This window comes from Engraulis encrasicolus, chromosome 16 (genome assembly GCF_034702125.1).
Source record: "Engraulis encrasicolus isolate BLACKSEA-1 chromosome 16, IST_EnEncr_1.0, whole genome shotgun sequence".
NCBI lineage: Eukaryota > Metazoa > Chordata > Actinopteri > Clupeiformes > Engraulidae > Engraulis > Engraulis encrasicolus.
This window is the reverse complement of record NC_085872.1, coordinates 781,025-805,777: the sequence shown is the minus strand read 5'-3', so window position 1 is coordinate 805,777 and position 24,753 is coordinate 781,025. Positions and strand designations below refer to the sequence as shown.

The window sequence follows — 24,753 nt, the reverse complement described above, 5'->3', positions numbered from 1 at the left end:
AGCTTTTTTTGATTTAGTCTTAGTCTTAGTCACAATCACGAAAATCAATTTTAGTCTTAGTCATATTTTAGTCATTGCCTTCCCAATTTAGTCTTAGTCTTAGTCAAAATGACGAAAATCAATTTTAGTCATAGTCAAATTTTAGTCATTTTAGTCAACATTTCAAATTTTAGTCAACATTTCAATTTTTAGTCATTTTAGTCAATATTGTGTAAAATAAATAACCTACAATGGCTATTGTTATTTCACAAAGTATTACTAATATTGCCTATTGCAGCAGATATTCATCTTGTTACTTCATTTTCCACCAAAACCCAAATCAGTAATTTTAACATCTTAGAGCAAAAGAGCATCACACACACACACACACACACACACACACATCCAGGTGCAGGCTGCGCTCTCTCGCTCTCTCTCTCTCTCTCTCTCTCTCTCTCGTGCATTAGAAGCTGCTGCATATTATATTTCATTTTGAGTTTGATCACGGAGGAAGCTACATGCTCTTCTTCACCTGACCGCGGGACTTAAAGCCTGCAGATTGCCGGCAGTGGGAAGACCAGACATCCCAAGTCTGCATGAAGTTCAAGAAGTCTCCCTGATAGTGGCTTCCCGATGACCATGAGTCAGATAAAATACTGCTGATGTTAGACTATGCAAGTTAGCGGTTTTTGTTTTCAATTGGCAATGCGAGCAGAGAACGATAATGACTCGTGCGGCATGTGTGGAATAGGCTTAAATAGATTGCGCGAGCACACTTCGTATGCCCTGCAAACGTCCCAGGAGAAATAGTTAGGCAGGGGTATGCAGACTGGACGATAGAAAGGACACGCACATAATGCTGTTTTGTTTGTCGGGGGTGTCGAGGCTCGATAAGCATGACCTGGAAAGAGTTTTTGGATAGGAAGACGCTGAAGACGCACGGAAATGCTGTCGACTTCCTTGGGTCTTTTAGCGTTGCTCTCGACGAGAACAAGTTTCAAATCTCAACAGTTTAAAACTCCTTAGCGATCGCCCATCCATTGATTCTTTTCAAAACTAGGCTACAGTAGCCGTGCCTCTGTTATTTTAGACAGGCCAACTTTCCCCCTGCTGGCGCGCGCTCCCGCGGTGACTGATTTAAATAAATTCACAAATCCGACCTTCATGATTTGCTTGCTGCCTACTCATATGGTTAAACAACAAATATAGCAAACATTACAAAAAAGAACAGACAACGAACGCCTGGCTAAGACAGCCTAAGTGAAAGAATAGTGGAAGCTCGAGGAGGTTTAGAATGACAGTATCAGAGGAGGATTGGCGCGACTGTCATTACCTACTGCAGAAACACATGTCTTCGTCATGGATAAGAGGGTTGTTGAACATGTTTCAAAATGAACACTTCCCTCAACGTCGGCTATTTTTTCTCTTTCTCTGGGAATGTTTTAGGACCTAAACTCAACTTAAATGGATCCACTGAACTACTAGGCTACAGAACTACTGACTGAGCCGCGCCATGCATTGGCTGCCAGCAGATACAAGCGAGGCAACACAGCGTGAGCGTGCAATCAATCACCTATGAAGTTCAAGACACTTAGGCCTATATTACAATTTCAAATTACAAATGAATTATAGATAATTATATATTTTTAATGTCCATTCGTCCATGGCTTGTAAATTTCGTCTCGTCTTAGTCTCCTTGACGAAAATATTTTTTTATTTTCGTCATATTTTGATTTGCTTGAGGCAATTTTTAGTGCGTCATCGTCTCGTCATCGTCAAGGGAAAAAGGGGCGTTGACGAAATATTTTCGTCATCGCCATGGTTGACGAAATTAACACTGCAAAAGACGTTAAACAGGAATACTCACTCCTCATAGATAGCCTTTAATTGTTGTGACAGTGTAGTGTTCTGTGCTGCAAGGTAGGATGTGAGTTCTCCTGCAATGGCTGCTGCACTTACACCATCTTTATCCAGTACTGCTGGGCTGCACATGTAACCTGAAAATAAATTATACACATCATGTGTCATACACTTACGGTAAATAATGCCATGTTGACTCAATGACAGACGTCCCCATGCTGTAATAATATAGTTCTGCCAGATACCATCTGAAAACTCAGACAGTAAAGGGCGTCTCCCACAGAGAGTACAGGGCATCCCAAAAATAATTTCACACTTAAAATCATTGTAAGAGTAGGTGATTTCTTAAAGTGTTTATGAAACGAAAACAAAGTAAAGGAATTTGACCATTTCCAGGACAGATTCTGAAAGTTCTAAGCCTTGTGAATAAAATGGGATATTGTCTGGGTGATATTTTGTCCTAAAAGTCATGTTAAAACGTTCCCAAAAAGTGTTTTTTTGGTGACATGCAAATTTTATGCAAATGATATGCGTGATATAGAAGGGGTGAGTTCACCTCATTCCACCTTGTTCAGATCAATGGCGGCTAGTACCAAAACAAAGCGCAGTGTCAAGCAGTGTGTTGCTGGAGGGCCGAACGGTGCCAGCTGCAAAAATGGCTACTTGACAGAAGGAATATCTTTGCACAAGTTCCCTTCTGTGAAGAATGATGGAACTGTGGCCGACAAGGAGAAGGCTAAATCAAGCTAGGGCTCTGTGGATCCAATGCATGGTTTTGAAGCAAGCTCTTGGTCACTGTTGTGCTCGGCACATTTCCACCCCTTGTGCTTCACCACAAATGTGGAGGTCGCGGGCATGGTTGGACTGAAGAGAATGCTATTGCCTCAAGCAGTTCCAACAATTGACATCGCCGGCGTGCAGACTGAAACTGCCCCTGTAACTGCTCGGGCACGAAGACAGGTGAGTGCACTGCTTTGCTTTAGGCTACTCGTTTTACCTTGTCCATCTGCTTTTTATGTTGTTTTCAGGAAAGGGTAATGCACATTACATGCCAAACCGATGCGAATGCTCTCGGAATATGCACTTTTTATTAATTGCCATTCAACTGGTCAATAAATTGGTTTTGGGAGGATATCTGCACATCAGCATGGTGCTCTCGGTCGAGGACAGCCAACTCACAGATTGGGCTGCTTAGCGAATAAACAGAGATGCACATAGCGTAGGCCTACTTTGAAGCGTTGATTGTTTGTTTTTAGTATTGTGGTGCACGTGTGGCTGACGTTTGGACACACCTCGTCCTCAGAGTCCGGCTGAGGGACACGCGACACCTGTGACTTTGAGCACAAAAAATAATAATAATGATAAACGCTAAAAATATGCTGAGGACTCAGGCTATATAGGGCGTTTTTCCAACAGCCTAATACCTCAGTTTTTTCTCTAGTTGATGATATTTTTGCATGTAGCCTACATGCATTTCAATCACACTATATCGCGCAATTGAATAAAAATGCCCCCCATTTGTCAATAAATACACACGCCATGTCATCTGTGGGTCATGGCAAAGCGCCCTTAGCAACCGTAACCATAAACAAAACGAACTGTCAGGCTATGTCAACAATCGTCACTTCGCCTGTCAGACATGTCACTTTCTGCAGATGTATCAGTGCCTCTGAAATAGATTTGTGCTGCTGTTTTTTTTTTTTTCTCATGAGGTTGGATGTGTGGTTTTTCGACACGCTGATGTTTGTATCAGAATTTTGGTTCCTTTATAAGATGTGGGTCCATCAAATGTGTGTTGTTTTCTCAGATCGCCATACTAGCAAACCAGGGACTCCCCTCTATGATGTCACAGCCCAGCTCATTAGTCACACCAAATTTCACAGAATTCACACTTTGAGTTGCCATTTTCACAAGTTCCTCCAGGATGATTGGGTTCAAAGTCTCATCGATGCTATCAGAAAAAACAAGGCTTTAATGGGAATGACTGTTTGTTTTCGTTTCATAAACACTTTAAAATCCATGTAATTTTAAAAGTGTATTAGAATCATTTCATGGTTTTTGCCACCGGTTTTTCAAACCGACATCCATGCTGGCTATACAGTACTGCTGACAATTTTCCAAGTGAAAGTGAATCCATGAGAATTGTGTTTCAGGTCTCATAGAATGGGCATTAAACATAAGTTTCAGAATTAGTGGTGACAAAACATTAAACTGACATTTGTACATTCTATCATATGAATTTGAATAAATACTAGAGGTAGACAGGGGTGGAACTTAAACATTTTCCCCACCAGTCACTGTGGCAGGCAGATTCTAAAATGTACCAGTCACTCACATTTTTTACCAGTCCATATTCAACCGTCCCAAACATTGTAATGCCAAGTAAGATAATTTTCTGATCAATACTTTTGTTTCAGGTCATGAATTCAGTTATTGTGATTCCAATAACTGTTTTCATTACCAATTTGCTTAATCCTTTGATGTTGGATGTTGCGTATAATTCAGCATTAACTCGGGCGCCTGTAGACAAATTTCACCCGTCAAGGTGACGGGTGGGTTGAAGATTTCACCTGCCAAAGGCCAAATTTACATGTCATTGGCAGGTGGATGGGTGATTATTTCTGGTGGTGGGCATATATTATTTTTTAAATCTAGATTAATGTCACTTCAGAAGCTGTCAATGCTATTACAGGAACAAAGTATTAGCATGACCAAGACAAATCATTATTTAGGCCGCTTGCAGGACTTAAACATATTTGGGGTATGCATGTGTGATGTGTGTGTGTGTGTGTGTGTGTGTGTGTGTGTGTGTGTGTGTGTGTGTGTGTGTGTGTGTGTGTGTGTGTGTATTGATACCTATGGCTTCTTCAAATGCAAAAAGCACAGTTTTGCCTTGATCAAGCAACTCCTTTCCTCTGTTTCCCATCCACTTAAATCCTGTGAGTGTTTCCTGACAAATAAAATAGAAATAAGAAGTAAGAACAACGTTATAAAATATTGGCTTAAATGCTGAACTCTGAAACGCCTAATTGAGATTAATAGCTGATATTCTTGGTGAAGAATGTGTCTGATGTCTACCTCAAAATGAAAGCCCTCTTTAATGGCAATGGCTTGTAGAATCTTTGATGAAACGGTGCTGGCCATCATGTAGACATCCTTGGTCATTTCTTTTAACTCATCTGCCTTTTGTTGCTTCTTCCAGCACTGAAAAACCCACCAGCCCAGAAGAGCTCCTAGCTCATTTCCTGAAAACACTCTCCATGGACCACTGAGGTATTACAAAAAAATGCATAGAACAAAAATGATGTTAAAATTTGACACACATTTACACATCCAAACATTTAAGTTAACAAGGTAACATATGAAAAACCATATATAAAACCATTTTTAAAATATGCAGACCTTTCCTGCTTTTCAGCCACAGCCAGTCGATCTGCATCAGGGTCATTGGCTAGCACAACAGTGGCACCAATCTCATCAGCCAGTGAAAATGACAGAGTCTGTTAAGATACAACACACACACACACACACACACACACACACACACACACACACACACACACACACACACACACACACACACACACACACACACTTTTGGATTTGTAGGTACTCAAAGCATTCACATCTTAAATGGTGTGTGATTCCATGCATTTACTTTTTGCTTTTTAACACAATTTGATGATGCCATCTTGGGGACACACCCCTCAGCAAAGTGGGCCGAGGGTATAGAAAAACAAAAACACCAAAACCAAACACGATTAAAACTAAAACATCAGCTGCAGCTTCCGAAGGTGTGTTGGTCTTGTGAATTGTCTTGTTTCATTTACTTTGAAAAGTGTACCTGTCCATTAGTTCACACTTTCTGAACCAACAAGACTCAATTAGTTATTTTGTAGGCTAAAAGCAAGTTATTGGTTTAGACTATATAGGTGCCACACTGTTTCCCAAAGTATACGTTCATGTGGACCAACATGTGTTAACCAACAAGGTGCGCAACAATATGGTACTAACAGTCCTAACATGGTATGACAAGGACAGCCCTCAGTGCTTAGTTTCTCCTAACCAATTTTGAAGCATGCTGGCTAATTTCAAAGGCTGTAATGATATTGTATCGAAATGAGAAATCGTGATACACAGACTCACGATACTGTATCGCGGTGCAAGAAGGCAGTATCGTGATACATCCTGTCAAAGTATGGTTACCCTTCATCCAAGCTTCAAATGTGAAAAGCTGATTAAAAAGATACATTAAAAATTGTGGGGTGTATCAAATCGTAGGTCCAAAATCATGATACGAACCGAATCGTAAGTTGAGAGCATCATTACAGCCCTACTAATTTCCCTGACTTTAAGCGACCACACCTCAGCCCCCAGCACTGAAAAAAAAACTCAAGCAAAAGGAATCTAGTCCATCTTAATTCAAGTAAAAGTAACCACCGTCAACCCTCACTCGTTGCCTCACTGACATTAAAACCTGGATCGACCTCAACTTCCTGACACCAAGTAGCAATAAAACTGAGATCATCATCTTTGGCCCAAAATCCATTCTCCCCTCAAAATGTCTCACTTTGTATTGATGGCCACTCAGTCTCTCCCTCCCCCCTGGCCCACCTCGGAATCAACGTGGACCCTGGACTCTCCTTCAAATCATACATTAGCCACATAACCAAATCATCCTTCTTCCACCTGCGGAACATAGCACGTCTTCGACCCACTCTCTCCACCCCAGCTGCAGACATTTATTCATGTATTCATCACCTACAGACTTGACTACCGTAAGAGCATTCTGTATGGCCTCCCCTCCACTGCTCTTCTAAAATTACAAAATGATCAAAACCCTGCTGCCTTGGAGCAGTGTCAACAGTGTGCATGGTGGATTCTTGTGGCTGGGTTTATGGTTTTGTCACGCCATTTTTTGACTGGTAGAATATCAAAAGCATCCAGAGTGAAACCTCTGCTAGCCACATTGACTGTCACAATTTTTTTCTGGCGGAACTGTTGGTCTTGCTATCGTCCCCAACATGACGTCAAGAAGTGTTTCGTGGAGAAAGAAGAATTATTCATATACATGCAGCACTTTTCAGTATTATATTCCATTTTGTGTTACTAAACACAATGGATAATAGTTATAATAATTTATATTACCAACAACAAAGTGCTGTAAATGCCTTGCTCAGTGAACCTGTAACACCACATTTCAGCAACCATCAGCTCATAGTAGGAAAACTGAAATGTAGAACATATTACAAAGCTTTATACTCACTAAAACCCCCTCCCCTTCCTCAGGATTAGGGTATTTAACGGTTGGAAACTCAGGGTCTGGATCTTTTTGCTCTTGAACAGCAAATGGTGCTCGAAGGTCAAACGCCTTGAACGCTGACTGCACGAAGGCGTGTCCAACACCATGCACAGATGTATGCACAATCTTAACCATTGACTTTTGATTGATTTCTCTGTATATGGAGAAAAAAAACATTTTGCTGAAAGGAACGGTCCATCCTTTTTTGATTTTCACACATTTGCAGTACTTCCCAGCATTAATCATGAATGTGCATATAATTTTCGTCTATGTGTTTCCATTGCCTAGTTTAACAGTATAGCCAAATTAAGCGTAGCAATACAAGTCTATGGGGGCAAACAAAACATCATCAAATGTACTTATAAAGTAGCGGAGAGAGAGAGGGGCCATCAATGTCCATGCATCAATAAAGGATTTTTAACGCATACTTCAGAGTGCCTTGGGCCCTCTCTCTCTCTCCACTACAAGTTTGCAACTTTGGATACCGATGAGCACCTGAAGGTTTTCATACTACTAGCCCACAGACGCAACTCATCTTTCCTCTTTTTCTCTGTACTTATAAAGAACTTTAAAATGAATGTAAAATTCACCAGAGTGCAAAACAGCTATTTAATCCTGTCCTGTGATAATTTGTGGCTTGATGCTAATGCCTCCATTCACTTCCAGTGATTATGGTAAGCTATGCTAATAATCCTGATCCAATAAATCTAAGTACTGAAAAAACTGAGAAGAAAATGATAAGCACATTCATGAATAATGCTTGGAAATACAGCAAATATGTAAAAATCAAAAAAGGGTGGACTGTTCCTTTAATGGTAAAATATCAACATTGAGAGTCTTAACGGTAAGACAAATGCCAGCGATCCTCTGTGTACCTGTGAAAACAGTGTTTCTCCACAGCACTGAAGTATTCTCTGTAAATGTCCTGATAAGGGTCTCTCAGTAGAGGACTCTTCATCGCTTCCTCTGCATCCCAAGACTTGGGCCATGGCTCCAAGCATTTTTCTATTGCAACAGAGATACCCTTATCATGCGGGGGAATGATCTGGGCCCCATTATTCCAGTAGACCTACAGAAAAAAAATGGCAACATTTCATGACCTTGTCATTTTTGTGGACACAAAAACAAAACTCAATGCCAACAAAAGCAAAACATTCAAACAAAACAAACAATTCACTGCTGTATGCATTTGACTCAAAAATAGTAATCTGGGCACCTTGTAGCCATTATCCTGCTTAGGGTTGTGAGAGGCTGTAACCATGATGCCAGCACAAAGGCCGAGATGAGACACAGCAAATGGCTGAAAAACAAGTAGAACATACAAACTTTCAATGGAATCGTTTGAAACAATAACGGCTGTAGCACCTGATAATGTTGTAAAAAAAAAAGTAATAGCTGCAATGATTTGGCACATTATCCTCTAGTCTCTATTTCAAGATTCAAGATTTTTATTTGTCACATGCTTTCTTGTGCAGGCACAATTGGCAGTGAAATGAAGAGTGCACTGCTCCATGCTGTGTAGAATAAATAATAATAATTTAAAAAAGAAAAATATGAGAAAAGGGGGGCAAGAATGATGACTGTAAAAGAAAAAAAAAGTTGTCAAGAATTTTAAAAATGTTGGCTTGTGGGGAAAAAACTCTTGCATAGTCTCTCTGTCCTGCATTTTATGGAACACAGTCGTATCCCTGAGGTTAGCCTTACGAACATGGAATGGCTGGGATGAAAGGTGTCTTTAATAATCATTCTTGCTTGCGTCTTAGCCCTTCTGGAGTATATAACTTGCAGACCTGGCAGGATGGTCTCAGTGACTCTTTCTGCAGCATGCACTACTCTATGCAGGGCTAACTTATCCTTGAGTGACCATAACAATAATGCAATTTTGTGACATATTAAAAACAATTTAAAAAAAAGTAAATGACAGGGGAAAAGGTAAAAGCCCTGTAATTGGCACCCTTTGCTGAAAACAACTATGGAAACCTGATTTGACTGACGTGGTTAATTACAAATTATAAATCACCTATGATAAGCTTTTTTGGTAACACTTTAGTTTAGGGATACATCTATTAGCACTAATACATACAATGTTAATGCCTGCATAAGTAACTTGTAAGGCATGTACTAAGCAAACGCTAAGGCCTACTAGGTCCTTACTAAGGTTAAATTGGTAATAAATCCCTTATTGTGCATGAACAAGACATTTGAGAATACATGTCTAACAAATGTTTGATTTTGCTTTGTACATGCCTTACAAGTTACTTATGCAGGTACATTGTATGTATTAGTGCTAATAGATGTATCCCTAAAATAAAGTGTTACTGCTTTTTTGTCAATGGGACATGAATTAGCCAATGAATGAACAAGACACACATTGTTCCTCTTGGTACTGCCTATAGCAACAACAGAAATGTAACTATTTGCAAAATACAAGACCTCTAAAAAATAAAAGGCCATCTAAGAAGAGCTTTCAAACAACATCAAAACCATCTATTTGTGACCTAAATAGACTGATATAACCAATGATGAATCTACAGTGTCCTATCCTCTCAATTACATTCTTAGTCCATTTCTCCCTCAATATAATTGCCAGATGCATGCAAATGCAGTGCTGGGGTTCCACTTAGCCACTGAAAAGGAACACTAAGTTGTATTAAAATCCGGGTTGGTCAGGCCCCAAAAGTGGCAGATTTCACGTGAAATGACCCAATGAACACATCTATCGTTTTAGATTTTAAGCAATCCAAACCAAGTTACCCTTTATATTATCCCCCATTATCCTTTTTGTCCATCATTTAATGTTATCTGCCTTCCATCATCCCAGAGACAAATCCAATATTAGAAGAATACATACCACAAAAGGCGTTGGTGTAATGTCACTAAATAAGTAAACCGGCACTTCTCTGCTGATGAAAACAGTTGCAGCAAGAGTGGCAAATCTTTTGCTGCTGCCACCACTTGGAGGGTGAGCTCGGGCATCAAATCCTATCACCACCCCTTTCCCCTTGAGGTCCTTGAAGCTGTCCTCCAGATAGCTGCAGAACCCCTAAGGGAGACAAAAGATGCACAGCCACAGTTGAGAAAATATTCAAGTGTGGCCCAGACCAATGATGCAAGGCCCATTGTTTTTGCAAGGACTAGAAATATTTGGCAACTTTGTGTGTGTGTGTGTGTGTGAGTGTGCGTGTGCGTGTGAATGAGTGAGAGCCTCGGCCACACACATGCAAACATCAGGGTTTATGCACATTTTAACCATTACATTTCCTGACCTTTCCATGGGTTGGACAAAAGTTTCCATGACTGTGAAACCTTATACGCTCACATATAAATACACATAAATTACCACTTTATAAGGCACACCTCTCCAACTACTCGTTGACGCAATTTTCTAATCAGCAAATCACATGGCGCCAACTCAATGTATCTAGGCATGTAGACATGATAACAGTCGATCTGCTGTAGCTTAAAATTAGCATCAGATTGGTTAGTTATGGTTTATTTGAGTAGGGACATGTAGGCTGTACAACAGTCTGACAGATAAGCATCATAGCATTTGTAGCCATAGGCTAATTGGGACGAAAGGTTATTTAAGTGACTTTGAACGTGGCATATTTGTCAGTGCTAGGCAGGAGGTCTGAGGGTTTCAGAAACTGCTGATCTACTGGGATATTCAGACACAATAATCTCTAGGGTTAGCGAAGAATAGTCTGTGAGAAGGGGAAGTCTCTCTGCCCCTTCTCACCGTCTCGTTTATTTAAAACAAAACCTCACAAACTGTGTATATAAGTCATTCTACGATTCGTGTGCGCTTTTAGGTCCGTGGACTTTATTTGCCAATTCCACTAACTATTAACTGCATCCAATTTTTTTTTTTAAATTACCTTTATTCAACCAGGGAATAAAAATCACATTGAGAATAAAATTCTCTTTTTCAAGTGAGCCCTGGCCAAGGCGGCAGCACACATTACAATTTCACAGACAGGACACAGACAAAAAAGAAAAGATTAAAATGGATGTAGAGATAAAATTACGCAATAAAACCATAAAAATAATAAACATAAAATAAGATTAGAAGGAGATTACAAGATTAAAAGCAAGTGCAGACAGATTTAAAAGTGTCATTAAGATATGATTTAAACTCAACTACAGACATAAAAACAGCAAGCTTGAGTGATTTCTGAATTTCATTCCAAACAGGTGAGGCACAATGAATAAAAGCAGTTTTACCAAATTCTGTTTTCATCATGGGGACATTTAAAACAATGTAGCTACTTGAGCGTAGGTTATACCCTTGATTGCTAAAAGATAAAAGGCTGTGTATACAAGGGGAGATGGCCAACTATGGCCTTGTATACAAATAGAAGCCAGTGTTTGTGCCGTCTAATATCTAGTGATGGCCAGCCCACTAGGTCATACAGCATACAATGGTGTGTAGAATGCTTTCTTCTAGTTATGAATCTTAATGCAGAGTGATAAGTAGAATCAGGCAATTGTAGAAGTGCCTTGGTGGTATTTCTATAGAAAATGTCCCCATAATCTAAAACAGGCAAATATGTAGCTTCTACCAACTTTCTTCTTGCAGACTGAGAGAAGCAAGCAATATTTCTGTAATAAAACCCCAACTTTAGTTTTAGCTTAGACACCAGTTGCTTTACATGAAGCTTAAAGGACAAGTCCTCCTCCAACTTACTTACTTACGCCTACCGCCCAACTTTGGGCATAGGCCACGAACAAGTGCTCTCCAGTCATTTCGATCCTGGGCCATCTTTTCCAGTTGTCCCCATGTATAGCCAGACCTCTTCACATCTGCATCTAGGTCGCACACCAGCTGTTTCTTGGCCTTCCCCTCTTCCTTCTTCCTTGTGGATTCCAGAAGAGGGCCTGTCTTGTGGTGTTTGTTAAAGGTTTGCGAAGGGTATGGCCAACACACTTTCATCGCCTCTGGGGGATCTCTCCTTCGACAGGCTGTTGTCCAGTTTGGGCCACAGCTCCAGGTTGTTGATGATGTTTGGCCAGAATACTTTTAGGATCCGCCTGAGGCATGTATTGATGAAGGTCTGGATTTTATTCGTGGTGTTGGCCGTTGTCCTCCAGGTTTCAGCGCCATACAAAAGTATAGGCTTCACCATGGAGTTGAAAACCTTGATCTTGGTGTTACGTGGTAGTTCAGATGATCGCCAGACACCTCTCAGCTGGTGGAATGCTGCCCTTGAAAAAAGTGCCAGGTCGTCAGCAAAATCGAGGTCCTCTAGTTGAGACCAAGGTGTCCATTGGATGCCAGTTCTCTTTTGGGCAGTCGATGTCTTCATTACCCAGTCTATTGCCAAAAGGAAACTCTAACACAAAGCCTAAATACTTATAGGAGGAAACCAGTTCAATAGAGCTGCCCTGCAAAGTGAAAAGAGGTGGAATAGAAGGGATATTCCTTCGACTCCTTGCAAAGATCATATATTTAGTTTTGTTATCATTTAAAACTAATTTTGAAGATAAAAGGCTGCGCTGGACTCATAATACAAACAGTCAAGACATAACATTATTTCTCTCAGCAAGAATGTATATTTAATACTGGTTTTGGGCGTTTTCATGCCGTCCTGTTTTCCAAATGTCAGATTCAGTCTTTTCATATTAGTATGTAAAGGAACTTGTTTTGCCAAAGACGATTGCAAATGTTGATTCACAGTAATCATCACAATATGACAAAACTGTCAGAAAGAGCATTGTGCTTTCCATTATACATGAAATTTGCCATTTTGTGCGTGTCCACGAAAACTGTGTTAACCGAGTCACGGTCTGAAACCCCCTCCATAAATCAGTAATGGTTTTGTCTTAGGCCATATGAATAACATCACGTGATGTCAGATCCTCTTTGGCAGGATATGGGAAGACTTCTTGGTAAGTTTTGAGCTCCATTCTTCCATAATTTAATCCATTCTTTTTTATGTTCTCATAGCGAGAAAATTCCCTGTCAACTGTGTTATCAACATATTTATAAGAATCTGAATTAGAAATCACATGTAGAAAAACACAGATAAAGCATACAAATGCATGAATTGATTAAGGTGTTGTGGGGGAAATTGAGGTCCTCAGTTAGCACAACACCATGGAAATGACTGAAATGTCAAGCAGTGTTACCGTCAATGGTGTTACACATCAGCAATGACAGCTGAGGAGGAGTATGTTTTGGCCAATTTATCTCCATATTGATAGACAAACAAACAAAATAATTTGTGTTCTAGGGAGATGGGTTTGTCTGCTCTGTTTTTTCTCCTAAAAAAAAGTGCCGACCTGTTTCCCTGCACTGTTGACCGTAACACAGTTGAGTAACACGGTTGACTGTTTTGAAAGTGTTTTTGTGCTATTGATTATGTATTGGAAAAATCCTATGAACAGACACTAGGGATTATCTCTGGAGAGGGAAGTCTTGTGTAAGGAGGGTGACTAAATTCAAATCAGACGTTACAGGGATTTATAATGAAAAATGTGTCAGTCTGTATCACAGTGAATCATAAAACCCTACTTATGAAGCTGAATCACATTTTCTATATCAGTTGCACATCTTAATGACAACATTACTGTTAAGGGACATAAGCACTTTCAAACGTATGTTGTTTCAACTCTGTAGCATTTTTATATACGTTTGAAATGACATAGTATTTGTCCATAACACTATTGACAAAATAATCAAGCAAATGTATAAGAGCATTTCTCAAATGATTTAAGATTAAGCTTGGCAATTTGCTTGTTTGGAAACTTAAAATGTTTACACTATGGAAACATCTAGGTAATTTCTTTGAAAAAAAACCCCTGATAATTGACATTTTGCGTTTGCCAAAAGCGCACTCGAAACGTAGAATCAGTGATATGAACATTTGTGTTGTCTAAACTGTATGGGCTTTGAGAAACCAGTGTACACACGCGCACACATTGGAACAATTTCTCTCCGAACTTTGACATGGCCATAGGCAGAAGCGTGCATCATCATTGGCAAGGTCAGATCAAGACCAGACCAAGATCAGTGACTTTCGGGAAGGGGAATGTGTGTGGACTTTGATTGTTATGTTTATTATCTGTGATGACTGAATGTGTACATGGGCAATCTTGTGTTTCTTGTGTTTCTTGTGTTTTTATGTTTGAGAATTGTATTTAAACTGGTGTTTTTTTGTTTTGCGACGGTTCAGGAAATCGCAGGTATAGTCACGCAGCAGAGGTTAAGTGAGTAATTGAATAAATGAATAATTGGCTGTGTATCTAAGCTGTAGACAAGCGGCGAAACTATCGCTTTCTCCACGGAGGCCACGCGAGGCCACAAGCACAGACCAAGGACGGCAGTCCGCATATTGGAATCCACCCAGAGTTCTTCTGAACACCCGATGTGGATATACCTTTGTGAAGTTGGCACCCTTATGTTGGAAATATGGATTAAAAACATTATGATTTGTTTGTACATCGTTTGTGCACTATTGTGCAAGCAAAATGAGTGTTTGTGCACATATCGTCTTTAAGATATTAATTGACCTTAGCTTACTCAGCACCCCAGTAACATCCAAATGATTCGAAAATGGTTGAAATCGTTTGTGCACAATTGTACACGATTGTGCAGGCAAAATTAACATTTGTGCAAAAACCTTTTTTGTATAATTCAACTACTACTTTCAAGTGTTTGGAAGTAGGTGACACAGCACCCGTTAACATCCAAATTACTTGCTTGGAATTGTTTGTGCATGCATGTGTGGGGAAAATAAATGTTTGTGCACAAACTATTTGTATGCTATTTTGTTTGCTTTTGTTATTTTATTTATGTTATTTAAATCTTAAAAGTTAAATATCTTAAAGACGGTTTGTGCACAAACGCTCATTCTGCCTGCACAATCGTGCACAAACGATGCAAAAACGAATCAAAATACTTTTATTCACATTTGCAACATATGGGATGCCAACTTCACACAGGTGATGTAGATTTCAGTTCTGGTATATAACAGCACTGTGGGGTAAAAGCTTTCTGATAGTTTCACCTTTAATTCTTCAGTCTTTGGCAACTACTTTTAGCACATTCAGGCCGACTGAGAACCGTGCTGGTGCGCACCTAATCGCGAACCAGCCGTCGTGTTCACGCCACAAATTTTAGTGTTCGCGAACCAGAAAGTTGGTTCACAATGCAAACCGCAAAATACTAGGTTTTTCTCCGCAAATCGTGACGACAGCGTGGTCGTCAGCAGGTTCACCCGGGTAACACACAGGGATTAAAGTTTTCCGTCGCTACGACGGATTTCCGTCAGTTGGATTTTCGTTTGGACGGATTTCCGTCCGTATAATTTATGTCAATTAATTTACAATTTTTACTTTCCAACTGAACACAAATCGAGAGCACACCTGGTCATGAGAAGGTGACGAGAGGTGTGTTTGGTGTACGGATTTAGTTATACACTCCACCACTGGTGTGATAGGCCTACAACAGATTCACTCATCAATAGTTTTGAGCCATCCCCGTTCTTCAAAAAAACAAAAACAAAGAAGTCCAGCACGAGCGGTCAACAATTCGGTGGCGGTGCAGCTCGAGAGACAAAAAAAAAAAAGCCAACATTGTTGCTGATGGCAGAAAAGAAAATACGTGTAATACTATGTCTTTAAAGTGCAATGACAATCGTTAAACGAGTTGGACTGAGATTCCAATATGGGCTAATAATGCATGGAATGCATAGCTGGAAGAAGGTAGGACACGTTGTTGCACCTGCCGGGGCAGATTGTTAGAAAAAAAGAATAGTTTACTTCGACTGCGCATGATGTCTTTTTCATGAAGGGTTTGCCTTTTAATCATTGTGGCTTTTACTAACATTATTCATAGCCCCAATGGGACGGATATCATTGGCAGCTAGCTAGGATACCACGCGTTTCATCCTCAAAGTTTAGCGCGTTTGACTGGCTGCGTAAAAGGGGGGGCTATGATAGAACTAGCTCTAGTTGTCTTTCTGACAACGGATACTTTACTGTCTCATCTGTAATCATAGCAGATTAACTTTGTTGTTGCCGATATATATTCAAGAAATAAGTTAAACATGGGTTGCATTTTACAGGAGTCACTGTTGCTATCCCAGGCAGAGCCAATATTTTATGCCACGTCTTGTTCTGGGAAGCAGTGTTCTGATGGTGAACTCATATGGTCGATAAATGCCGTTTCGATGTTTGTTTCACTTTCAAGGCTTGTTGTAGGCTATTGTGTGATGCTATTTTTGCTAACTGGAATAGTGTGCCGCAACAGTTGTGTGTGTGCTTGTTTTTGAGTGGCTCAACGTCTGTGTCCATCTTCTCGACTATGCGTTTCGTTTGAGTTCAGTTATTTGCGCACTGCGCACTCAGGGCTGATGCGTGGGCGATTTTGCCTTGATTCGAGTGGAAAGTTGCGCGACAAGCTTGGGAAAGTGTGTTACTTTTGTTAAACGATAGACGTCTGACTGTGACTGTGTTGTGTGTCTGCGTGCGTCGTGTCAGCTTGTATGAGAAGAACACTAGTGCGTGCAGGAATCGGGGACGTTTTTTATATCAATGGTAAGCGTGTGCCTGGCACCGCAACATCGAGAGGCAAAAAAGTAGCCATAGGTTTTCAAAACGGTAGAACACAGAGGCAGACTACCGCACCCTGTTTGTAAACGTCAACAAGTTGTTTGTAACAGGATGAATAGTGAATTTGTGAAAAACATACAAATAACCGACAACTAGTTTTCTCCCTCTGATTGCTATGACCACAGTGCATTGTTTTTTAAATATCAGAAATACAACTGCAAGCAATGCGCACCAGTGCTTTCACCAGAACAGTGTTTGCCCATTCTGATGTGAAAGACAAAATATACTGGTAGCCTGCTACTACTACAACAACAACAAAAAACCATAATGGGATCACTGTATCAACGCATTGCAATTCCAAGTCAATAAGTCTGTGAGATCAGCTACCATTTTGAAGCAACACTCATTGTGAATCCATTCTGCAGAAATGTTGTGAACAATTCATAAATAATGGGTAGAAATAAGAGGAAATAACCAAAACATGCCCCAAATTGCAGTTCAGTGTTTGCAGTCTGATATAGTATCCATCATTCCTCCATTCTCGACCAGTTCTAGTCAATCTGGTGGCCTAGGCCCTGCCCCCTTTCCCTCTTTCCCTTTTTTGTGTTTAGAAATTGGCATCTGTAAACATAGCATTGTAGGCCTACATCTGATTGAGCACATCTGATCTAGTACCTACAGGTACATTCATATTGAGTGTATACAGACCTACTTAGTGTATAATGAATATTCATTGTTAATGTGAAGTGTAAAGTTTTATGTTGGTTCTGATTTTGTGGCAGTTTTTGGTATTACTGGCACCCTCAAGACATAGGCCTATTCTGCTCTAGGCGACTGCCCTGTCTGCCTATGTCTAGCGCTGGCTCTGACACCATTCCTTGCGTAAAACCAGTGTATGTTTCGTTACGAGGGCAGAGCCTGGCTACATTGTTTTTCGTAGGGTTACGGAGTGATACTCGATCGGGTACCTAACCGGTAAAAAAGTTCAGTCAGATGACTTTTTTTTGCTTTAATCCCTGAACACAGTCACGTGCAGAAAAATGTCAAAGCCCGGTATGAACACGGGCTGTTCGCAAATAAGCACTTTAGTGCCGAACGTAATTGGTGGGGGCGACCGGCACTAACTCCGTTCTGGTCGGCCTGAAAGCCCTAAAGTGGACACATTTCTTATAACATGGATGGCTTTGTAATGGTGTGTTTGATAGTTTTGATAATCTTGGCAATTTCATGACAGTCACATCCCTCTAGAAGACTTGAAAATTGTCTATGGAATATTTACAGTTTGTTAGATCTGTTTTGTGGCTAATTTTCCCTAAGGTAAAAAAAAAAAAAGTTGTCTAATAACTCTGCACACCTAATATAGGGTGTTAGGCTCCTTTGATCACACCTTCTCAGGGCCTCTCTTATAAGACAAATGTGCATAACCTGGAATGAAAATATGCATAAAATGGATGATCTGGACAAAAAAACTTGTTTGCCTAATAATTCTGCACACACTGCATAGCTCACAGTTGAATGTAGCATACTTTGGAGCCAGGAAATGTCATGACTGGACTTGCTACACAGGTGGCATCCTATGACAGTTCCACGCACCTAAGAGCGGGCCTTTCTTTCACAAATGTTTATTAAACCAGTCTGCATGCCTAGGCGCTTTATTTTATACATCTGTGGCCATGTCAAGTGAGTAGGACACATGATTGTGATCATTTGGATGGGTAATACATTTGGTAATATAGTATATACAGTATATCAGTACAACCCTGACGAAAGTTTTGTCACCTATCCCTGTTGTTGGAACAACGCTAACCTGACTGTCAATTAATCAGTTGGGTTTAGAAATCCCTCATATGAAAGCTGCAACTCTCCCAAATTAACTTTTATATACAACTGTTATGTTTCAGCAAAAACTTGTGCAATCATTTGGAATTGCATTGCTTCCTCTTTCATATTACCCCAGACATGCTCAATGGTGTTCATGTCTGGTGACTCGGCTGGCCAATCCTGTACCCAACCAACAAGACTTGTGTAGAGTGTAGCGCAGTGGTTCTCAACCTTTTTTTAATTAAAGCCCCCTGGACCGCATCGTAAGCTTCCCAAGCCTGCCATCGCCCTCCTTAAAAAATAAAACAGACTAATGACCCTCCATGGCAACTAAACACTAAACTTTTGTCCCAGGAAATGATACTCACAACTCTGCAGAAATGTAGGGGTGTACTCACTGTTGTGATACACGGCAAATTAAAACAGTTTTGCACAGTAGACTTTCCTGTGTAACTTCTCTTTGATCATGTAACATAATAATTCCTAGCAACTGATTTATTTAAGCATCGACTGAATTTTAATTAACTAATCCTAGTTAATTAATTAACTAATTAATTAACTAATCCTACTTTGTGCCCCTTTAAAACAGCATCTGGGTACTTGGAACTGGATTACAGTTATCTGTGGTTGCCATACCACAAATTCAAACTTATACAACAGGCAGTCATGGCCGTCAGCCCAAAGGTTGCAGGTTCGACTCCCGACCCACCAGGTTGGTGGGGGGAGTAATTGCCCCGTGCTTCCCCCCATCCTCCTCCATGACTGCGGTACCCTGACTGAGCATGGTAGTGTAACAGTACAATTCCGCATCCAATCATATTTCTATATGGGGGGACTTGGTTCTCTTGGATGACCCTGCTCAAAAACACCACAAGTTAGCTCCAAGATGGAAGGGCCCATACCCAATCGTAAGGCGTTTTGACAAAGGAGACAGTCCCCGGGTGACTTATGAGATAACTGACCCAAAAAACCCTCAGTCACGCAGGTGGCCGGTGCACCACAACCGCCTCAAGTCATTTAGTGGCATCCTTAAGAGAACCTGAATCTAAACCTGCTGGTCCTGCCCTATCTGAGCCACATGCACACCTATGGAAGTAGCTCTGCCCTGCTCTACTTTAACTGCCTTAGCGGGGTCCTTGCCATTTCAGCCACCAACTCTACCATACGTGCCTGTTCAGCCTGTTGCTCAGATTAGCCTGCCTGAGGTTGTCATACGACCGAGCCCTCCGGTTTCTACGCCATCAACCCCTCACCCTACCCCTCTCGACCTCCCGTAAGGCCAGTTACGCAGCCGAGTGAGTCGTCTTCCCTCGTTCCCTCACTTCAAACTACCCAAAGTGGACGCGTGGTTAAGCCCCCGGTAATTTTTGGGACGTTTTTGTTTTTTTAAAAAGGAGTCGTTTCCTACTCAAAGCCTTGTTTCTTCCATTCCCCCCCCCCAAAAAGAGGCAACATGATCGTTTATTCTGTATGAGCCAGACATTGGGGTTGTTCAGGTTGTATGGATGGCTGGACTGTGTGTGGTCTGAAACGGGGACATTTCTTCTGGTAGGAGGGGAAGACTGCAACAGTACAATTCAACAACAAAAATGTTTTGTTGTCATTTATGTTCACAATATGGTGTTGTATTGTTCTGCTACGGTTGTACTACGGGAGTTATCAGAGCTTTATTGATTAGGGTTCCCTTTTGGAATGTTAAGAAGGGGGGACGTTTAGAAGTGGGGACCCGCCAGAACCGTCAAGTCAGTTTATCTCAAGGAATGTTTTGGGATGTAAAATTGTTGGGTCAGCCGAATAAATATTATTAAACTCGACCTGTGTAACCTGTGTCTTCCCTCGCCTCGTCTGAACTGGAGTGCCTTACGGTTGGTAACCAACTTTTAAGGGTTACAGTAGCGTCCCGCTGCACTGCTCCCTTGGGGCGCCATTGGGGGCTTCCTCCTTGCATAGGTGAAGCATAAATGCAGTTTCGTTGTGTGCAATGTGGAGTGCTGTGTCACAATGACAATGGGAGTTGGCGTTCCCATGTGTGCTTTCACTTCACTTTCACTTACTAACACAGAGACATGTAATAAAAAACATTTCAATTTTTGAACATTTACAGACTAATATATTTGGGGGGGCGGGGTCTTTGCATGTCATGTTATTTACCTGAGTAGTCTGAATGATTGTAAGGTCATTCATGCGGGAGACACCAGGTCCCATGGGGGCCCTAAGGCCAGCAGTGCCAAACTCCATCCGGGATCCAAAGCAAGCCTGAAGCTCTGTGACAGCTCCTTGGCTTAACATGTCTCTGATGGCAGCGATGGTCTTTGGGTTCTGAAAGGAAGAGTCACAAGCAATTGAAAAAAAGCCTTCATTGGGAGAATTGAACCTTAGTCTAATATTCAGGACAGATTGGTGGATTTTTTTGTGTCTACATAACTGGGCCACTAAATGCAATAGCTAAGCATAACTAGAACATGTGATTCTTGCTTCACAACCCGCACCTCCACTCCTCCTCAATCAACACATCCTTTAACCAGTTAGGCCTAATGTGACAAGTGTAACGTTTATCTTTCCTTGAGATATATTCCACTGAGTCGACACCATTCTTGTACGGATCCAAAGAATGCCAAACTTATCAATAAAGATTTGTTTTTTTGGGGGAAATCTTTGAAAATTAATAACACATCTTTGGAGAGAACATACTGTGGGAAAGATTACGCACTTCCGTAGCCATCACGAAAGCACTTCCCTCGTGACCCCCACTGCGGGATTTTAGCAAAAAGTTTTCCACAGCTTGTGTTTATTTTGTGTTCATCTCACGGTTCTTCTGTCAGTTGATGTTGCTTCATCTGATTGCGTGTGATCCTCTTCATCACGGCCCTTGGAGGGTTGGTTAGTTTCCAATTTTCCTTTAATTAGCAACACTACTTTCCAAATTTGCTCTGTGAATGTGCTTCGTTTACTCCTCAGCAAAATCAGATGTCACACAGCACGCTACCTTAATTAAGACTAACTAACACTCATGTGACTCGTCGTCACTAGCTATCTATTTGCAATTCTACGAAATTCTACATCTCTATCCTGCAAAGTAAATTGTGCATAGGTTACCAAACCATCAAAACACTTAACAGCCTGTTCCAAAGGGTAGCCTGTTTGAGCTAGCCGGAAGAAACTACATTGTGTTACCTTGTCAAATTGGAGCCACTGTTTGACCGCATGATCCAAGTTAATGTCCCCCGTGGTTGGCAGATCGTTGTCCATCTCTATTAGGTTTTATTTAAATAAAAGTATTCGAAGACCAAAATCACCTGCAGTTCACCAGCGTACAAGAGAAACACGCTCCTGTGGGTTGGTGTGTAGTTCCAGAGTTCATTCACCGGTGGGTCGCTTTCTCATTTGTTTACGCAAGAGCGGTGAACCCTGGGTGAACCAATCATAGCCATGATGTCTATGGAACCAATCACAGACTCTCTCTTTCACTTCCTGTCCCTGTAGCTGTAGGTTTTTTTTTTTTTTTTTTTTTTTTTTAATTGTACAATTTTGAGCAATACAAAACATACGAACTTGAGACAGAAGACAATAATAGACAAAATAAGGTCAAATAAATTAAATAAATAAAATAAATAATAATAGCACAGGACAAAAACAAAGAAAATATTTTAAAAAAAGACAAAAAAAAGAAGAGGGGGCTATCTTACATTACATCGAAGCTGTCAAGTGTATTAATGAGTTGGATACTCTTCTTAGTCTTTACATATTTAAGGGATCTAATGTACAAAGACCATTCATTCTTAAATGCCACCAGTACAGGAGTTGTTTTGACACATTTACATCTGTGGATGAAGAATTTCCCTAAACAGATTATAACATTTAGTAAGAGCTCTATGTTCTTATCTTTGTGTAAATACCCATATTTGATTATGTTCAAGTCAAAGAGAGGAATGTCTGGAAAGTATTCACACAGCCAGTCGTACATATCACTCCAGAAAGTATTACTATACACGCATGTGAAAAATAAATGATCTGTGGTTTCTACAGTGTCATCACAGAATATACAATTATTCAGTTCAATGTTAAATCTGTGCTTTAGGAGCTCCCTAGAGGGGTATATGTTATTAAAATTTTTTAAATGTAATTCTTTTGTCTTTGGAGGGATAGGTAGTTTTAGGGATAGAGTGCGTAACTTTTTAAGAGTAAGTGAGTCTGTATACTGGGGATTGTCTTTGCGTTGATGGTAAGGAAATAAGTGAGATGTGAATAGCCCACGTATGACTTTGTTAGGGATGTCTTTACTGGTAAAATCATCTTCACCAATTCTTAAAGTACTGGGAAGGGCTGGGATGGAAACTGCAGGTGCTGAGTTTTGGATCATTAAAAGGAAAGCTGGAGGGAGACATTTTAAGACCTTGTTGTATTGTTGCCGGTTGCATTGGAAATTATATTTTACACAGAATTGTTCAAAAGAAAGGACATCCCCATGCTCATCCAGCAATTGCATTGTTGTCCATATGTCCCTCTCCAACCATTCATCAAAGCACAAAGATTTATTTCTGTGGAGGATATACCTACAGTTCCAAATGGGTGTGTTATGTGGAGTAAAGTTGTGTTTGTACAGAAGATTCCAGTATAGTAAGACTTGAGAGTGAAAAGAGGATATTTTAACAGGCAACTTATTGGGAGTAAAATCACAGTGCAGGAGAAATTTGATACCGCCAAGCTTTTTAAATATTTCCCTAGGGATACAAAACCAGAAACTATTGTAATTACTAAGGAATGTTTTTAGCCATTTAATTTTTAAAGTACCATTAATGCATTCAAAATCTATTGCTTGTAAGCCACCATCTTCATAATTTCTTACCATTGATGCCTTTCTTAGGTAATGATTTTTTCTTCTCCAGATATAGTCAAAATTTAATTTGTTGATGGATTTAATCATTTTATCAGGGAAGGGTAATGAACTGGCAGGGTAAACACAACGGGAAATACTCTCGAATTTAGTTACATATATGCGACCATAAAGTGATAGATCTCTATTTAGCCATCTATCTAATCTGGATTTGCATTCATTTAATTTGGTATGTATGTTTAAAGATTCACTTAGGTTTGTGTCTTTTGTTATATGTACTCCAAGATATTTAACTGAGGATTTTATGGGAATGCCATACACAGAAGAGTGGTGGGAGTTGTGTAAAGCTAAAAGTTCACATTTTTTAAGGTTAAGTTGTAACCCTGAGGCATTTGAGAACCCTTTAATGTACTCAATGGCATTTGGGACTTGTTCGTGATCTTTTAGAAATAAAGTGGTGTCATCAGCTAGTTGACTGATTTGAAGTTTGGTATTGAAAATTGTCATGTGCTCAATTTCTGAGTTTTTAGATGCGTCCCACGCATCTCTATAAGAGGCTTTGGTGTCCGTCCGTCCGTCCGTCCGTCCGTCCGTCCCTCCGTCCGTCCGTCCGCCCTCCCGTGATGTGTTTCCCTCCCGTGATGCGTTTCTGAATTGTGATTCCCTCCTGTGATTCCCTCTTGTGTCCACAAGGTGGCAGTCGCTCAGTTTTGGCCTGGAGCTCATGCGTGCAAACCAACCGTGCTCTTTGCCAGTGAGAAAAACATGGCGGCACTTCCTGTTGATTTTCACATGAAAGTTTTGCTTAATTTAAAGTCCCTAAGCGACTATAAATGTTGTGGCTTCCATATATTGATGTAAAAGTGCCCCACGAAGTAATGAAGCACAACAAAGTTACTCCACATTACCATTTGACCACTCGTTTTTCTATGCTAACAGGGTAGCTAATGTAGCATTGTAAATGATCCAGGGAGAAAGGGGGAAATGTTGTGATTTCAGTCCGCCTGAGGCAACGATTTTCGTGGGGAAGATGACCTGCATCTCGGTGGCATTGAACCACGCCCCCGTGCCTTATTTGGCTCGCTCAGCACGTGCGTCCTCAGTCCAATCGCAATGCTTTATTTTCCCCAGACGTTTAATCGCATTTAAGTGAAAGTGCCATGTATACACATCGCAAAATAACTCTTAATCCGATCTATTTAAATCGCATTTATTAAATCGGACTTAAAAACATCATGTACACGTAGCCAATGTCTCATTGATTAGTTTATGGAACTTACGGTTTGTCTGTTACGGTCCACGAAGACAATATCCTAGGGTGACCAGACGTCCCGGTTTGACCGGGACAGTCCCGGTTTGGAGTTGTGTGTCCCAGGTCCCGAACGAACCCTCTCGGGACACA

The 24,753-nt window shown here is 40.6% G+C and overlaps 1 protein-coding gene across 1 annotated transcript in view; it reads right to left on the bottom strand.

The window, feature by feature from the left end:
- pgm2 (phosphoglucomutase 2) overlaps positions 1-21,956 on the bottom strand; it is a 29,811-nt gene extending 7,855 nt beyond the window's left edge. The window contains exons 1-10 of the mRNA XM_063218201.1: positions 21,692-21,956; positions 20,669-20,836; positions 9,993-10,184; positions 8,358-8,441; positions 8,017-8,210; positions 7,106-7,295; positions 5,242-5,339; positions 4,918-5,107; positions 4,696-4,789; positions 1,847-1,976 (exon numbers count right to left, since the gene is read on the bottom strand). Of these exons, the coding sequence (XP_063074271.1) occupies positions 1,847-1,976; positions 4,696-4,789; positions 4,918-5,107; positions 5,242-5,339; positions 7,106-7,295; positions 8,017-8,210; positions 8,358-8,441; positions 9,993-10,184; positions 20,669-20,836; positions 21,692-21,766 (1,415 nt within the window). The 5' untranslated portion in view covers positions 21,767-21,956. The remainder of the gene's footprint in view (positions 1-1,846; positions 1,977-4,695; positions 4,790-4,917; positions 5,108-5,241; positions 5,340-7,105; positions 7,296-8,016; positions 8,211-8,357; positions 8,442-9,992; positions 10,185-20,668; positions 20,837-21,691) is intronic.
- Positions 21,957-24,753: the final 2,797 nt, after the last annotated feature.